The sequence below is a fragment of the Raphanus sativus genome, chromosome 5, assembly GCF_000801105.2.
Source record: "Raphanus sativus cultivar WK10039 chromosome 5, ASM80110v3, whole genome shotgun sequence".
NCBI lineage: Eukaryota > Viridiplantae > Streptophyta > Magnoliopsida > Brassicales > Brassicaceae > Raphanus > Raphanus sativus.
Window position 1 is genome coordinate 4,435,052 of NC_079515.1, and position 18,889 is coordinate 4,453,940.

General features: G+C 29.1%; 4 protein-coding genes across 4 annotated transcripts; all 4 read left to right on the forward strand.

Moving 5' to 3' along the window:
- The first annotated feature begins 3 nt into the window (after positions 1 to 3).
- On the forward strand, positions 4 to 696 carry LOC108848080 (glutathione S-transferase T3-like). Its single transcript, XM_018621493.2, has one exon. It carries the CDS (start codon positions 4 to 6, stop codon positions 694 to 696), a length of 693 nt encoding a protein of 230 aa, XP_018476995.2.
- Positions 697 to 1,783: 1,087 nt separating this feature from the next.
- Positions 1,784 to 2,717, forward strand: LOC130512572 (uncharacterized). The gene has a single exon (XM_057010683.1). The coding sequence runs from the start codon at positions 1,794 to 1,796 to the stop codon at positions 2,715 to 2,717; it is 924 nt and encodes a 307-aa protein (XP_056866663.1). The 5' UTR covers positions 1,784 to 1,793.
- Positions 2,718 to 9,379: 6,662 nt separating this feature from the next.
- LOC108861235 (putative defensin-like protein 165) lies at positions 9,380 to 9,715 on the forward strand. Its single transcript, XM_018635067.2, has 2 exons — positions 9,380 to 9,431; positions 9,531 to 9,715. Exons 1-2 carry the CDS (start codon positions 9,380 to 9,382, stop codon positions 9,713 to 9,715), a joined length of 237 nt encoding a protein of 78 aa, XP_018490569.2.
- A 4,783-nt stretch (positions 9,716 to 14,498) lies between these two features.
- LOC108860574 (amino acid transporter ANT1-like) lies at positions 14,499 to 16,872 on the forward strand. Its single transcript, XM_018634438.2, has 3 exons — positions 14,499 to 14,863; positions 15,591 to 16,238; positions 16,410 to 16,872. Exons 1-3 carry the CDS (start codon positions 14,615 to 14,617, stop codon positions 16,812 to 16,814), a joined length of 1,302 nt encoding a protein of 433 aa, XP_018489940.2. The 5' UTR covers positions 14,499 to 14,614; the 3' UTR covers positions 16,815 to 16,872.
- The last annotated feature ends 2,017 nt before the right edge of the window (positions 16,873 to 18,889 follow it).

The window sequence follows — 18,889 nt, forward strand, 5'->3', positions numbered from 1 at the left end:
AAAATGGAACATTTACCCCAAACCTCCCAAACCTCACTTCAAAGAAGGAAGTGGTCAACCAAAGAAGACGTTGTGCTCATCAGCGCTTGGTTGAACACCAGCAAGGATGCCATCGTGAGTACTGACCAGAAGGCTGGAGCTTTTTGGAAGCGCATTGTGGATTACGTCAACGCAAGCCCTGTGCTTAGTGGCGCCGTTCCTAGAGAATGGAGTCAGTGTAAGCAGAGGTGGGGAAGAATCAATGAGCAGGTCTGCAAGTTTGTGGGGTGCTATGAAGCAGCAGTAAGGGAGCAAGCGAGTGGCCAAAACGAGAATGATGTCATGAAGGCTGCCCATGACATCTTCTTCAATGACATTGGCATCAAGTTCACACTTGAACATTGTTGGAGGGAACTTCGGTTCGATCAGAAATGGAAATCACTTGGTGTTCCCAAAGAAGGTCCCAAGGAGAAAAGGAAGGAACCTGCGGAGGTGGTGGCTGAGGAGGAAGGTGCGGAGGTTCGGCCTCCTGGTGTCAAGGCTTGCAAAGCAGCCAAACGCAAGAGGCAAGGTTATGATGAGATACATGCCATGCTTGCTGTGAAGAAGGAGATACAGCAACAGAAACTGCTAGAGCGTCTCCTTGCCAAAGACCCTACCCATCTAACTGCAAGTGAAATCACCCTCATGGAGAAACTCATTTCTGAAATGATTTGAGATGGGTAATATGATAGCTTAAGTTGTTCGTTTGATTGCTGTTGTGGTTCATTTGGATAATATGATAGCTTAAGTTGTTCATTTGGTTGCTTAATGTTGGTTGCTTGCTGTTGTGATGGATAATATGATAGCTTAAGTTGTTCATTTGGGTGCTCATGAGTATATAATTTTGGATAATATGATAGCTTAATGTTGGTTGCTTGCTGTTGTGCTCATGAGTATATAATTTTGTTTTCTTTTGTCTTGCAGGTCACGGGCTGCAGTTGAAGTTGTATGGCAGGAAGGGAGTGCACATGTTTATTAGCTTTATGGTTGTTGTGTTTCACGGGAAAGTGTAGTATTTTGTTTCTTTCTACACTTCAGTTCAATTAACTTGTCTTGTTTCTTTGTACTTTGTACTTGTTTGGTTGCTCACGGGTAGCAACCACATGATTACAACTTGTATCGGCTATGTACTGACTCTGCCAACTCTATATATAAAAGCAGGGTATTTGTTTCATAAATTTGCTCACTTCAGTCTCTTCTTTACTCAACTACCACTCTTCTCTCTACTTCAGTCTCTTCTTTACTCAACTCGAACTCTTCTTTACTCTACTGTCAAGACAACTTTGAAGACAACTATCAAGACAAGTAAAGATAGACTACAAGTATACACTCATCTATCAATCTCTATCTCTCTTTGTCATTTTATTACATAGACTACAAGTATCAAGAAATCACATTTCATTATATATATTTTTTTTAAAAGTTATGTTTTGTTATTAAAGTAATGAAGATTTATATTTTTTTTTCAAGATATCACATTTTATTATTAGACTAGTGAAGATTTTAATTTTTATTTCAAAAAAAATATGTTTCTTATTAGACTAGTGAAGATTTTAATTTTTTTTCAAAAAAAAATATGTTTCTTATTAGACTAGTGAAGATTTTAATTTTTTTTCAAAAAAAAATATGTTTCTTATTAGATTTTAATTTTTTTTCAACAAAAAAATATGTTTCTTATTAGATTTTAATTTTTTTTCAAAAAAAAATATGTTTCTTATTAAACTTGTGAATAATTAAATTTTTTCTTGTATGAAGGAAGAAGTGTTCAAGTGATGTCTTTCTCATCAGATGATGCAGCAGATAAACTAATTGAAGATACGTTTGACGAACATGTTGATAATTTTATCGACCAACAAGTTGATAATTTCATCGACCAACAAATTAACAAGCCGAAGAGACGAGCTTATATCGAAAGACATAGGGAGCAAGGCCACGAAGACCTTTGGAATGACTATTTCAGTGAAAATCCTACATACCCACCAGAAATGTTTAGGCGGCGTTTTCGAATGACGAAGCCATTGTTCCTTTCCATTGTCGATCGCCTGAGTAATGAAGTTCCATACTTTCGTCAAAGACAAAATGCTCACGGAAGGTACGGCCTATCTGCACTTCAAAAGTGTACTGCAGCTATACGTATGCTAGCATATGGTCAATCGGGAGATACGTATGACGAATATCTCCGACTTGGTGAGAGTACCGCACTTTTATGTTTGGAGAAGTTCAACGAAGCGATAATACAATTGTTTGGAGATGAGTATCTACGAAAACCTACACCAGCTGATCTTCAACGATTACTCGATATCGGAGAGGTACGCGGATTTCCGGGAATGATAGGCAGCATCGACTGTATGCATTGGGAGTGGAAAAACTGCCCTAGGTCTTGGAGAGGGCAGTACACACGAGGTCACGGAAAGCCGACCATTGTCTTAGAGGCTGTGGCATCACAGGATCTTTGGATATGGCACGCATTTTTCGGTTTACCAGGTACCCTAAACGATATTAATGTTCTCGATCGATCACAAGTTTTTTCTGACATTATACAAGGTCGAGCTCCTAAAGTTAATTTCACGGTCAACGGCCACAATTATCGTATGGCGTACTACCTTACAGATGGAATCTATCCGAAATGGTCAACATTTATCCAATCCATTCCACTACCTCAAGGTCTTAAAGCTGAGCTTTTTGCTGAAAAATAAGAATCCGCCAGAAAAGATGTCGAACGTGCTTTCGGAGTTTTGCAATCGAGGTTTGCAATAGTAAAAAATCCTGCTCTACTATGGGACAAGGAAAAGATTGGAAAGATTATGAAAACTTGTGTCATACTACACAATATGATAGTACAGAACGAACGAAACACATATATTCTGTCTGATACATCTGAGTTCGAGTCGGGAGAGTCAAGCAGGAGTTCACAGGTGGAAATCTCGCAACCTACGGACTCTCCTTCCAACTTCGTTAATAGGCATGGCATTCAAGCTCAAATTCGGGATCAACAAAAACATGATCGTTTGAAAGCCGATTTAGTTGAAAATATATGGCACAAATTTGGTAATCTAGATGAATAATCTTTGTATGTTTTTTAATTTCTATTGTATTAAATAAATTTTTTTTTTAAAAAAAAATTATTATTTTATTCTTATGAACCCCATTTTCGGGTTCACTAATGGAAGAACAAAATTAATACGGGTTCGTCACTATTCCCGGACCCACCCAAAAACAATAAAAAAATCCCTATGAACCCCCCCCTTGGGGTTCACTAATGGGCATGCTCTAATACGGCATGTATTGTGGGTTTGACACCGTGTGACACATAAAAAGAGATGACACATACTACTATTTGAGTTGTTTTTTGTTTTGTTTTGAACTTTTACTATTTGACTTGTTGCAAACATGACGAAAGACATATGACTCCCCATCCTCTTATTATTAAAAAGGAAGCAAAATATCAGAATAGCTTTAAAATGATACTTTAATTACATAAATGCCATAATGAATACGTGTCACACCGAAAAAGTTTTTCAGACCCGTTTTGAAAACATCCACTCCTGTCTAATCTAATTACAAATAAAACCACTGGACTAACTATAAACATATTATTTTCTAATATTTTTGTGAAGCTATACATAACATAATTATATATTAACTATAATGTGATGGCATTCATAGAATTACAAACTTTAATTTGCGAATCTCATTCAGGTGACATATACATGAGACTGGGGTAGTATCTTTTTGTCTTATTCGTAATATAACCTGCAACATAAAAGTTCGAGTTATTTTCAAACACAAAACATTCCTTTACAACGCTATGAAGCAAAATAAAATTAATCTACAATAACAAGAACAACACAGTTCAAGGATTTGCAAATAAATTAGTCATATGTAAAGTTCAGAAAAAATAAAATATTTTGTGCTTTGATAAGATATTTGGTCGTATGTTCATGTGACTTGCATTTATGTATGAAACCTTAAAATGGTAAATAGCATAAAATCAATGTTATATTCAAATATGAATATAAACCCTTGGACATTTAATTTTTAATCAAGAAATTCATATACGACGATGGAGTAACATTATCTTTTTTTTTTGTTTGTGTTGATAAATTGATGCTACATAACATAGTAAATAAAATAGATTTAGTTCATCTTTTTTGGTAACATTATTTTTCACAGTAACATACATGATAATACATTTTTGATAAATAGTAATCATATAAAGTTGAAATATTTATTATATGTAAGCTCAAGAAATTCTGGGAAGATTTAGATGTAATATTACGTGACACCCTATTACGGGAAATTAGATTAATTATCGCTGAGAATGTACTTTGTGATTTTAAATTTATGACCTTAAATATTTTGTAGTCAATTAGATTAAGACAATTATGGAAAGGCAATCAATAGTCTCCTATTATTGTTTGAGTTGATTTGCTTAATTAGCGATAGTCAACGTTCCGACTTGATTAAAATTAACGTTAATTATAATACTTTGAATCCAATTCTATAAATGGAATCATAGGTTTGCAATTCGAATATTGTTAACAATCAGTCTTATATTAAGGTTCAAATAATTTCCAAGATCAAATCGGACGATTTAAAATTCTTCAATGTAATTTGCCAATTACTCATTTTATTCGTATATAACATTTATCAATTTATATTTATGACAGTTGACAATTGTATGTATTTAATATAAAAATGCTTTAATCAAAGTTTTTTTTATAAAAAACTTTAGTCAAAATTGTTTTTTCACTGTTAGGAACTATATGCCTATTCTACGCAACCTATTACACATGTTTAAATTTTATAAATTTATGCAAAATATACATCATAATTTCAAATCAACACTTTCATCTCACGTAAGGCATGGATCTCTATCTAGTGTTGTTGATAAGATAGGTTTGGCCAATGGCTTGCGATTAAAATATTTTTGCTTTACCAAACAATTCTCCCAACATGTCACACTACCTTAATTAATTTAATTTGTTTGAAGCAATGTAATTTTTAGACTCCTCGAATATCTTGGTATTCAGGTTGGATAAATCTGGCAAGAAATACATAAATCTGTTCATTTCGAAACTTTTGTTGGCAAAGCCTGCAGCTCAACAAAAGTGTCTCAAAGAAGACCACTCTCAGTCAGCCCAGAACACAAGTGAAGAATTGGGCCTGAACACACTTAATCCATTGCGCAAATATCTTCAAGGGTCTGCATCAGCTCTGGCCGTGTCTAAAGGAAGTGTTGTAGTTAGAGTTATGGAATTATGACTAAAACAACGCATTTATCATGCTGGTCAATAACGAAACATGAAAATAAATATTTTAATCAACAAATAATATTCAGAATTGTAATGGTCAAGGCATTTAAAACTTACTCATTCTGTTTTTAATAGATAACGTTCTGGAGATATTTTTTGCTTTAAATTACATGTAGTTTTCTAATTTTAGTGCAAAATTTATTGATTTTATGTTATGTGGTCTTCTATATTCTGCAATTTCTTTTCTATTGATTAAATTATGGTTAATTAGATAGTTAGTCAATATGTTCACAGTTCTGAAACGTCAAATAAAATACTATCATCATTTATTAAAAACATACTGAATAAGTTTTAAATGCCTTTACGTTTAATTTGACGTCAAGTAAGAATACAGAGTATTAATACAAATAGCATTTATTAATACATATTTACTACCATGGTATTGTTTGACTCTGAGGTAGTATATAAGACAGATTATTTGACGAAAGAAAAATAGATCATACATACGTACATCATAAGAAAGACTAAAAACTTATAAAACACTCTCATCATGGCCAAGCAATTTGTTTCTTATTTTGTGGTTCTGATGGTTCTCTTTTCAGATAATTTTTATTTGTTTATTATATAATCATCTGTATTCGGCGTCGATAAAAAAATCTTATGTGTGCGTGACTATGCTCACTAGAATAGATCCACATATAATCTATTACTAGATCTTGACCCGTGCGACCGCACGGGTATTAATTTTCAGTTTTAGTTTTTATTTATTTATATTAAATAATATATTTATAATATTTGATTGTTTTATATTGACTAAGCTAGGAATAGGTATTTGGGTATCCACTCGAATCCGGTTAAAATTTATTCGGGTTTGATATTTTCGAGTTTAAAGATTTTATCTCTATTCCGGTATTTATAAACTTTGGTTCCTATTTGATTTAGATATTTGCCGGTTTGATAACCCGTTTAAATTATTTTTAAATTTTCAAAATTTATATATCTTTAAATATCCTTAAGTCTAAAAAATATAACATGTAAATTTGAGTAATGTAAGGTAAAGTACCTAAATTAAAAATTAAAATAAATTTAACTTGAATATTTGGATGAAGAATAAATATATATATATATATATTTTTGGTGTTTTGATTATTGTTTATCTACTTTAGATGTTTACTTTTGACTATTTTTTATATTTCAAATCAACTTAAAATAGCTTATATCTTGGATATTAACTCGAAAAATAGCTAACATATTGAAGTATATAAATATGATTTAAATATCCGAAATATTTCGTTCGGATAAGGTTTAATTATGGTTCTCTAGATACCAAAATGGTAAATCCGTTTGGATATTATCTAGTTTCGGTTTAAATTTGGTGATAATTTTTCGTTCAGATTTGTTCAATGAAGAATTGATATTATAATTTCGATGAATTGTTTGTCCAATAAAAATGTATTTTTTTGAATTTGATATTGATTTAATTGAAAAGTTAATGAAGTGTATTTAATTCAAATTTAATTTTAGAAAACACATTAATGTAAGTGGAAAAGACAAAGCATTAAAATATGAAATATTATTTAATTGTGTGTTTAATTCAAATTTAATTTTGGAAAACACATTAATTAAAGTGAAAAAGACAACATTAAAATAGAAAGTATTAGTTAATGTCAGTGGCATGGAAGTGTAAATAACACTGAAAACTAAGGGATATTTTATATGTGTACTTCTCTTTTAATAATATAGATATTAAAAGAGAAGTCATGACTTAATTCACGTGTGATATTTAAAGTTGACCATCTCCAAAAAAACATTAATTAAAATATACCTATCAATTAAATTTACATTATATCTATGTAACTACTTTAATGATAATATCTTTTGATATCTTTTCATTATATATATATATATATATATATATATACACTAAAAGAAATCTAACAAATTTGTTGAAAAAGATTTTAACAAGATCTCAATGCTTAAAATTTGATGTAAAATTTTTCACCAATTTCGTAAATAATTCTAAAATATTCTTATACATTAATATATACTCATTTATCATTAATAAAACGAAAATAATAATTCTATCACATTTTATTTATTTTATAATCATCATCTTACAGATTAAAATAATTATTATACTGATCACTGAATATGATAAAATTATATTAAATTTATATATTAATATACTTTATTTTCATAAATATAAATACTTATGTTAAAATAATATAGTATTTAAGTAAAGCAGGTTTCACATACTAAATTATATAATACATGTCTACAAATTAACATATCTTAAATTTACATATATAACAATATATTATCTAAAATGAATAAACATATAAATTGCTAAAAGGTAATACAAACTTTGAAGCGGATGTAAAAAATTAACACAAAATAAATACAAATAAATTTTTAATTTTTTTTCCATGTATGTTTTGAATCCTTTAATAATAAAATACAATATAATACGATAAATAGATAATAAATATGATAAATATATATAACGTTTGAAACAATTGATTAATTACGATTTACGATTTACGACATATAAAATATAAAATTATTGTATTTAAAATAATTATATAAATATTTAAATATATATATAACAACAATATATACCATTAATGATGTAAAACCAATATCTATAAATATATACAAATGAAAAGAAACATCTGTGCGGTTGTGCGGATCATAGTCTAGTTATTGTTAAAGCAAAGAAATAACATTGAGGCACTTTTGCTCAGGAAAGAGTATTCCGTCTTCTTGTTATATAGTATTACAAACATTACACCTCATTATAAAATGAGTAATTGGCAAATTACATTGAAGAATTTTAAATCGTCTGATTTGGTTTTGGAAATTATTAAAACCTTAATATAAGACTGATTTTTAACAATATTCGAATTGCAAACCTATGATTCCATTTATAGAATTGGATTCAAAGTATTATATTTAACGCTAATAATTATGACATTTGACAATTGTATGTATTTGATATAAAAATGCTTTAATCAAAGTTTTTTTATAAAAACTTTAGTCAAATGTTTTTTTCACTGATAGGAACTATATGCCAATTCTACGCAACCTATTACACATGTTAAAATTTTATAAATTTATGCAAAATATACATCATAATTTCAAATCAACACTCTCACCTCACGCAAGGCGTGGATCTCTATCTAGTGTTGTTGATAAGATAGGTTTGGCCAATGGCTTGCTATTAAAATATTTGCTTTACCAAACAATTCTCCCAACATGTCATACTACCTTAATTAATTTAATTTGTTTGAAGCAATGTAATTTTTAGACTCCTCAAATATCGTAGTATTCAGGTTGGATAAATCTGCCAAGAAATACATAAATCTGTTCATTTCGAAACTTTTGTTGGCAAAACCTGCAGCTCAACAAGAGTGTTTCATAGAAGACCACTCTCAGTTAGCCCAGAACACGAGTGAAGAACTGGGCATGAACACACTTAACTCATTGCGCAAACATCTTCAAGGTTCTGCATCAGCTCTTGCCGTGTCTAAGAGAAGTGTTGTAATTAGAGTTATGAACTTATGACTAAAACAACGCATTTATCATGATGGTCAATAACGAAACATGGAAATAAATATTTTAGTCAACAAATAATATTCAGAATTGTAATGGTCAAGGCATTTAAAATTTACTCACTCTGTCTTTAATAGATAACGTTCTGGAGATACTTTTTTGCTTTAAAATACATGTAGTTTTCTAATTTTAGTGCAAAATTTATTGATTTTATGTTATGCAGTTTTTTATATTCCTCAATTAGTTTTTCTATTGATTAAATTATGGTTAATTAGATGGTTAATCAATATGTTCACAATTCTGAAACGTCAAATAAAATACTATCATTTATTAAAAACACACTGAGTAAGTTTTAAATGCCTTGACGTTTTATTTGACATCAAGTAAGAATACAGAGTATTTATACAAATAGCATTTATTAATACATATTTACTACCATGGTATTGTTTGCCTATGAGGTAGTATATAAACCAGATTATTTGACGGAAGAAAAACAGATCATACATACGTACATCATAAGAAAGACTAAAAACTTATAAAACACTCTCATCATGGCCAAGCAATTTGTTTTTTATTTTATGGTTCTGATGGTTCTCTTTTCAGGTAATTTTCATTTGTTTATTATATAATCATATGTATTCGGCGTCGATATAAAAGCAGTTGTATTTAAATTGTAAAAATTTCTTTACAATTTGGCTACAGTGTTACTGGTCGTTCCTAAAACTGAGGCTCAAAAGAGATGCGTAAAACAACTTATGCCAGGGACCCAATGTTTGTTAGCAAAGTGTAGGGAAGTGTGTTTAGGAACGTTAAAAGGATTCGGATCTTGCATTGAAAAGCCACCAGGCTCTGATAAATATACCTGTAATTGTGTTTACAATTGTTGAGCACCATGATTTCTACAATGTAAACTATAATTTAAAATTTAATATACTTTCTTATAGATAGCCCCATCTATAATTTTATGTACAACTTAAATTATCTGTTAATTATGTGTGCGTGACAGTGCTCACTAGAAAAGATCTACATATAATCTATTATATTAAAAAAGAAGTCATGACTTATTTCATATCTATACTATTAAAACACAGGGGGCTTTTTTGAGACCACCTTGAAGTTTTGAAGTATTTACAACTTCATGCCATTGGTATATTTTTGGTCTATGTTTTTTTATTAAATGCTTTAATATTTTATAAGTAATGTCAACTTTTTTTTAGGAACTCTCTGGTATATTTATTTCTATATTACGGTAATTTTAAATGATTTGAAAAGACCAGTAATATAGGAACTTCTCTAACTAGACGAGTTTATTTCTAAACTACACGATTTTATTCCTAAGAATATATTGTCCACTTTAAATAAAAAATCGCGTATGAGTACTATAAATATGAACAAGCTATCGAGATCATAGCCACCACTCCGAGCAAAACAATTTATTTATTGAGCCATGTCTCATATTAAGCAAAGGAAATCTAGATATTTAGTCATGTCTTCTATTTTGATTTTCTGCAGGATATCAAAATGCAGGTTCAATATGCAGGAAAGAAAAGAAGAATATATATGAAGTTCACAAAGACATATAGTAAGTACTGAGTCAAATTTAGTAGTGTTTGTTTAAAAAAATAAATTAACATGTTGGAGATCTAATTATACAGTTTTCGATTTTGTAGTGATCAATGCTAATATGTTGTCTTCGGGAGAAAAATTTGCTAAAATTCTCCATCAGCATGGCAAGAGCCAAATGAGAGCATAGTAATATGTTCACTGACGTGAGCCATAATCGGAGCTTATAGGGTAAATTTATCCGTTCTAATTATTTATATATATATACAGACTATTGCTATCACTGCCATATTAAACCAAACCAACATTATTTTGAGTAGAACTGTTTGGTATGTACTTACCGAAGCTCATGTTGAAGGAAACTTCAATTAGAAGAAGAGTCATACAAACAGATTTAAGCATCCATATCAACTAAACAGGTAAATCTATTTTCTTTATATTTCAAAACTGATGTTGATTAATTTGTTTTTGTCAGCTGATGAAATTTTCTTATTTTTCGGTTCATTCATATTAATACTTGCCAAGAGTGTTAGAGTTAGGTTCGTGAACCCTATTTTTCAATAAACTATTATTTTGAAACTCACGGATTTTTCTATAAGGCTAATCTTGATTTGTTATTATTTTAATAGAATTGTACTCAAGGAAAACCAGATGGCTAGCTCCGTAAAATCATTTACTTTCAACAAAAAAAAATATATACAAACAAATCTTACAACAGAAAATCTACGTCCCTAAATACAAGTCAATATTTACTAAGCATATTCTCTTAACAATATTGCAACAGAAAACATTAATCACGCTAACCACCCGAAACTGTATTAACCAAATATTCCTCTTCCAAAAAAACATTTTATCTAAGCATTTTGAAGTTTCTTTGGTTTAGTTACAGCAATACCATTATTTTTTAATGTGAAATAAAACTAAATGAAATATTTATCATATACCAAATCGTGTAATTTTATTTACCTTATGCACACACTGACACACACATATACACTGCATTACCGTTTAGCTTTAGTTTATTAATTTTCTATTATTTTGATTTAAATAAACTATCTTTGACAAACCATTATCAATTGGTTTTGTTGTGATTCTTATCACACTGTTTCATATCTTATTTTAAACAATATACGACTGCAAATCTATATAATATAACCTTGAAAAGTCATTATATCACCTTTATTTGTTGTGATTATTAAAAAAACAGTTTCATCTATACTAAAACAAATGAATGTAACTATATATGATTTAAGTTTCATATTATCAATATATACCATCATAGGCTTTGACTTTACTATTAGTTAATCAAAGACAGTCGAACTATAATTCATGTAAATAGAATTAAATATTTTTATACTATTTTTTTGTACTTCAGTATTATCAAAATTTATAAATATTTTCATACATAAAAGATCTAAACCAACAAACAAGAAAATTTTAAAACTTTTAATTTAGACATATTCATTTAGTTGAAAAATAAATGTAAGCAAATTCAGATTTTGAATTTTTTTTAAATATTGAAAATGACAAGACTTTGTGTCAAAATTTAACATTTCTTTTACATTTTGAAATAAATGTGATCAAATATAATAGTTTGAATATAATTTGGATAAAATTTAAATTTAGATCTTCAATATTTAAAACTCGAATATTATTTTAACAAAGACTATGAAAAATTAAGAAATATATAACAACTTTAAAAATACCCTCTAAATTATCACTATTTACTAAATATTTGTTCTATATAAAATATATTTCACATAGTGACATATTGATGGTATTGATCTATATATTCTCAATGAAATTTAATTGTAAATCAAAGTTATAAACATCAAAACATTTAAAATATTTATAATTACTTATTGGATATTTGCAATAGTTTTAATACGATAGCAAACTTATAATTTTTACTTATAAAATTTATCATTAAATATAAGCTTAGTGCACTTATTTATATAAAAACAAGATAGAATATACAATTAGATCTAGGCCTCAGCATATATATTGAGAACCGAAAACCAAACTTAAACTGAACAAAAAAAACAAAAAAAAAACGAAAAATGAATAAATATTTACAAATATCTGAACGATTCTTAAATCCATTAAATTTTGAAAACCAAAACCAAACCGAGTATTGAATGGATAATTCAAATATCCAAAACACAGTTTATATACCTAAAAATCAATAATATATAGTTTTAAAATTATCAAATATTCTAAAATAATACTTAAAATAGAATTAGCTAAAAATCCGGATTACCTACTTATCATAATTTCTTGAATATTTTCTTATCTGAAATATTTGAATCTATCAGAGTTATCTGTGTCCAAAAAATCCAAAATGTGAATTTTATTTGAATTATTCCAAAATATCTGAAAGAGAATAACCTAACCAAAAATAAATTGAACTTGAAATTTTCCGGGTTCTTAACACTGTTATTCGAACCAAACCGAAAATCAAAATAACCAAACTGAAATCCAATTCAAATTCATAAATAATCGAACGGTACTTATATCGTTTGAATCGAGAAATAGAAAACTGGAACCAAACCAATAAAAAAAGAAACAAACTGGAACTGAACCAAAAAACGAACGTCTATACCTAATTATACTAATGAATAAACAGACGGTTAATAAATTTGTCACAGAAAAAAAAATATCGCGTTTTCAAAGCGCAAATCAAAATCTAGACAAACAGACGGGTTAATATATATATATATATATGTTGGACCAAACCAAATTTATTAACAACAATCGATCTCAACCCGGATACTCATGCCTAAACACACTTATGAAAAATCAAAAAACAACATAAATTTAAAACAAAACGATTGTCCCGCCCTCTAAAGGGCGGGTCAAAATCTAGTGTTATATTTAAAGTTGACCATCTCCTAAAAAATCATTAATTAAAATATACATATTATTTAAATTTACATTATATCTATGTAACAACTTTATCATAATATCTTTTGATATTTTTTCATTTTAGATGTATATATACTAAAAGAAATCTAACAAATTTGTTGGAAAAGATTTTAACAAGATCTCAAGGCTTAAAATTTGATGTAAAATGTTTCACCAATTTCGTAAATAATTCTAAAATATTCTTATACATTAATATATACTCATTTATCATTAAAAACGAAAATAATAATTCTATCACATTTTATTTATTTTATAATCATAGTCTTTCAGATTAAAATAATTATCATACTGACAACTGAATATGATAAAATTATATTAAATTTATATGTTAATATATTTTATTTTCATAAATATAAATACTTATGTTAAAATAATATAGTGTGTGAGTAAAATGGGTTTCACATACTAAATTATATAATACATGTCTACAAATTACATATCTTAAATTTACATATATAACAATATATTATCTAAAATGAATAAACATAAAATTTCTAAAAGGTAATACAAACTTTGAAGCGGATGTAAGAATTTAACACAAAATAAATACAAATAAATTTTTTAATATTTTTCCATGTATGTTTTGAATCCTTTAATAATAAATACAATATATTACGATAAATATATAATAAATATGATAAATATATATAACGCTTGAAACAATTGATTAATTACGATTTACGACATATAAAATATAAAATTATTGTATTTAAAATAATTATATAAACATTTAAATATATATATATATATATATATAACATCAACATATACCATTAATGATGTACAACAAATATCTATAAATATATACAAATGAAAGAAAATATATGCGCTGTTGTACAGATCATAGTCTAGTTATTAGTTATTGTTAAAGCAAAAAAAAATAACAATGAGACACTTTTGCTAAGGAAAGAGTATTCTGTCTTCTTGTTATATAGTATTACATACATTACACCTCATTATATTCTTTTGGTTACTATATATATATATATATAGTATACACAATTATTCAAATCCGAATTTTGCATTTAAAAACAGAAACAAATCGTTGAAAACTAAAAATATATGGATGGATACTGTATTTGGCTTTTCATATATATGCAGAAGAAATCTATCCACGGATTCGCGTGGTAAACACGTGGGACGTTTAGGGATGCCACGACATAGGGGAGGAAGTTTTGGCGGGACGTATAAGAACGGCGGCGAGAGGAGTTCGTTACGTCTTCCTTCCATATTATCGGAGAGCAATATCGAGAAGAAGAAGCTCTCCAAAAAAAAAAGAAAAAAAAACTAGCTAGGCGATGGCGATCAAGGACGTGGGGGCTAACGAGGATACATCAGCATCTCTTCCCCTAATAACTTCTTCTCCGTCTGCAACGGCCGGCGGAGACAGAACGTCTACTATTCAGACGCTCGGAAACATTATCGTCTCTATCGTCGGTACAGGTGTCCTTGGACTCCCTTACGCATTTCGCGTAGCTGGATGGTTCGCTGCCTCTCTCGGCGTCATTATCGTCGGTTTCGCTACATATTACTGCATGCTCCTCCTCGTTAAGTACCTTTTGATTTCTCTCTCTTGCAATTATCATAATTGTTCTCCATCTCCTAAAATCATATCACAATCTACAAAAATATTTTTATCTAAGTGGATGATTGGTTGATAAATGTACATCTGCTGTCCTGTACATAGCCAACTAAAATATTGACATGTATAACCTTCAAATTAACATTGACATATAACCAAGAAAATTATATACATATATCATATATGTAGGCAGGTGGTACTTTGGAGATGATGAAATTAACTTTTTTTTTTTTGTAAACCAAAAAATGGTACTCTCTGATGGTAAGAGAAGAACTCGGGACAAGACCTAAAATCCATTCTACAGTTATTACTGATTTTCCAAACAAAGATGGAATTAGGTTTCATTAGAAAATTTCCAATTAGGTTTATTAGATAACTGGAATCATGTTATCCCTTGAATATTAATGGATCTTCGGCTTAAATCTTCTTAAATCGGCATAAATAATTTTTTTTGGTGTAGCTATATCAGTTTTATTTCTAGAATAAAAATTTAGAACTATAAATATTTAGTTATATCTTTTAATATTTTTTTTGTTTAGATAATAATATAAAACATTATTGATAATTTTAAAGTTGAGAAAAAAAATTGGAACTGTAGACAAGAATTGATTGTAGATTGTTCGTGTAGTCCAATCAACCATTCACTAAAACACTCTGGATTGTGATTATTTTTGATATATGTGTTATTGCAGATTCAGTGCAGAGATAAGCTAGAATCAGAAGAAGGACAAGAAGATTCAAAAACCTATGGTGACTTAGGATTCAAATGTATGGGAACAAAAGGTCGATACATGACCGAGTTCCTCATCTTCACTTCTCAGTGCGGTGGATCAGTAGCGTATCTAGTGTTCATAGGACGAAACATGTCATCAATATTCAGCTCATACGGATTAAACATGGTCTCTTTCATCTTGATTCTTGTTCCAATCGAAGTCGCATTGTCGTGGATCACTTCTCTATCAGCTCTCTCGCCTTTCAGCATCTTCGCTGATATATGCAACATCATCGCCATGTGTTTCGTCGTGAAAGAAAACGTGGAGATGGTTGTTGGTGGAGACTTCTCGTTTAGTGACAGAACAGCTATTGCCTCTACCGTTGGTGGTTTGCCGTTTGCTGGAGGAGTTGCTGTGTTTTGTTTCGAAGGTTTTGCAATGACGTTGGCTCTTGAAGGGTCTATGAGGGAGAGAAAAGCTTTCCCTAAGCTGTTAGGTAAAGTTCTTGCTGGGATTACGTTTGTCTACATGTTGTTTGGTTTTTGTGGTTATATGGCTTATGGAGATGAAACTAAGGATATCATCACGCTTAACCTCCCAAATAATTGGTCTGCCATTGCCGTCCAGGTAAAAGCTCAAACTATGCCATTGTGAATGTTTTTAATGCTTTATATTTAAAAATAATTAGATTGTAGATTCATATGCTATGTATTGCTTATGAGTGTTTTTTGATCATGTTAAGATCTTAGCTAATTATAGAAACTCAATGCTTATCTATTTTATTTTTGGTTTAAACAGATTGGTTTATGTGTGGGATTGACGTTTACATTTCCGATCATGGTACATCCGCTTAACGAGATTATTGAGCAGAAACTGAAAAGGACAGAGTGCCTTCAAAAGCATCATCATCAGTACAGCAACGAGACAAGTTCAGTCTCCAGATACGTAGTCTTCACCACGAGGATGCTTTTGGTGGTAGGACTCGCAGCAATAGCGTCGTTAGTCCCGGGATTTGGTACATTTGCATCTCTGGTTGGAAGTACTGTGTGTGCACTCATTTCATTTGTGTTACCTGCTTCCTATCACCTCACGCTGCTCGGTCCATCGCTAAGTCTATGGAACAAATCTGTTGATGTGTTCATCGTGATTTGCGGGTTGCTCTTTGCTGTCTGTGGTACATACAACACAGTAGCTGGATTGTAAAAAAAAGACAAGCAGGTGAATGAATCTGTGTAACACATCAACCGAATTTTACATGAAACTATTGGGTGTCAGTAGAAATAGTGACAACATATTTTTGTTAATTCCCGCGAAAGCATATGATTGGTTCTATTTAAATATTTACTTGGACAGGCATGGATCATGTACTCGTCACACACACTATACACAAGCATACAGTCTTTATATGACTATTACCAACATATAAACCACATGTGTCGTCAAGTTCTAAAACTAAAGATGGTCAATCTCAACGAAATATCAAGAAATATTTGATATGTTTATTAGACAAATCTTTAATAGTATACTAGAGAGCTTGACCCGCACACCCGTGCGGGTTTTGATTTTGATTTTTTAAACATTGATATTTGTTTTCCATAATCAAGTTTATATATTTTAGATGTATTACTATATAACTAAATGTATATTGATTATTTGAATATTTTAGGTTCTTATACATCATAATCGAATTCGAACCAAAACGGATAATATGATTACTTTTCGTTATCTGGTAATTTTGGGGTTATTTTTTTTTATTTTAGATTCAAAATATCTAAAATGAATCGATTAATATGGTTATTTTTGGTAAAAAATATTTGAATTTTTAGATAGATTAGTTATTTGGATATTTTTAAGTTCCAATACATCAGAATTTAACCCACTTAGACCAGGAGGATCCAACTCAAAAGTCACCCAAAAAATTATAATACTCGAACGGAACCTAATTTCAAAACTCAAAGAATCTAATACCTAGGATCCAAACTTGAACCGGAATCCGAAAGACCATATAGCTAACTGTATATTATTATATTTACCTGAAATAATTAAAAAAAGTAAAACCATTATTTTAGTGGCATTGAGGCGTTCTAGTTTAAATGTCATGTGTGTTTTTAACATATTTATAAATAAATATTTATTTTATATAAATGTTAGTATATATTTTATAATTTAAATTTATTTAATAATTGTTTATTATGGAACTAAACACAATAATTTTATAGTTTATATTGAATAATTTTATTTTAGTCTTGAACTATCAACCATTTCATTAAGATATATGATCCGTCCATATAGTTTTTCATGGACCAAATTTTAATGTATGATAAAAATATTTATATTTTTCAACATTTATCATATTCGATTTCCATTGAGATATTATTTATATGAAATATAAATAAAATAATATGTTCACATACTTATTTATTATGTAAATACTCCCTCCGTTTCATAAAGATCCATATTGTAGAAAAACAATTGTTTTTAAAATATACATTTTTTACCTTTTCAAAGTATTATTAAATAAAAAATTGTTAACTTCAAAAAATTTAATAGTGTTTATTGGATTATTATTGGTTAAAAATTATGAAAATTGTTATTCATAAAAAATAATGCATTTACAATCAAATTTAATATTCTTTTCTAAATATATGTGAAATGTATATGCATCTTTTTGAAATAAAAGGAGTAACTCTTATGTGGTTTTAGTTTAGATATTACTAATAAATAATGAAAAATATAACTACATAGCTTTTATGTTGTTTTATGAACGATTCTAATTCTTTTAAAGAATGACAAAATATGAAACTACATAGTTTTACAACGATTTTTTGGTCAACATTAGAGTAGTTTGTGGCCATTTTTATTTAGCTTATGTTGTTTTATGAACGATTCATTCTTCAATTTTTTTTGTCAATATTTTACAATCAAAATAAGGAGTATTTTTAATTATAACAATAATAGAAATTTATCTTTAATTGATTGCATAGAATATGTAAATATGGTAAATCTGTTGGTTAGCTAGATTTTAGGAAGTAATAGTTTTAGTTTTAATTAAATAAGGAAATATAATAAATACTTAACATTAGATTTATTAATTAATTGAGTGGCATATGATTGTAAATATTGTGCAAGTTTAAGGATTAGTCTTAATTTGTACTTCTCTTTTAATAAATTAGATAAGGTGGATGGGCCACTCCTTTTATCATCAATTGGTTTTAAATGTGAAGCCCATCTAGATTAACATGGTATTAGAGCCCGATCCAAACAATCCAATCCGATCC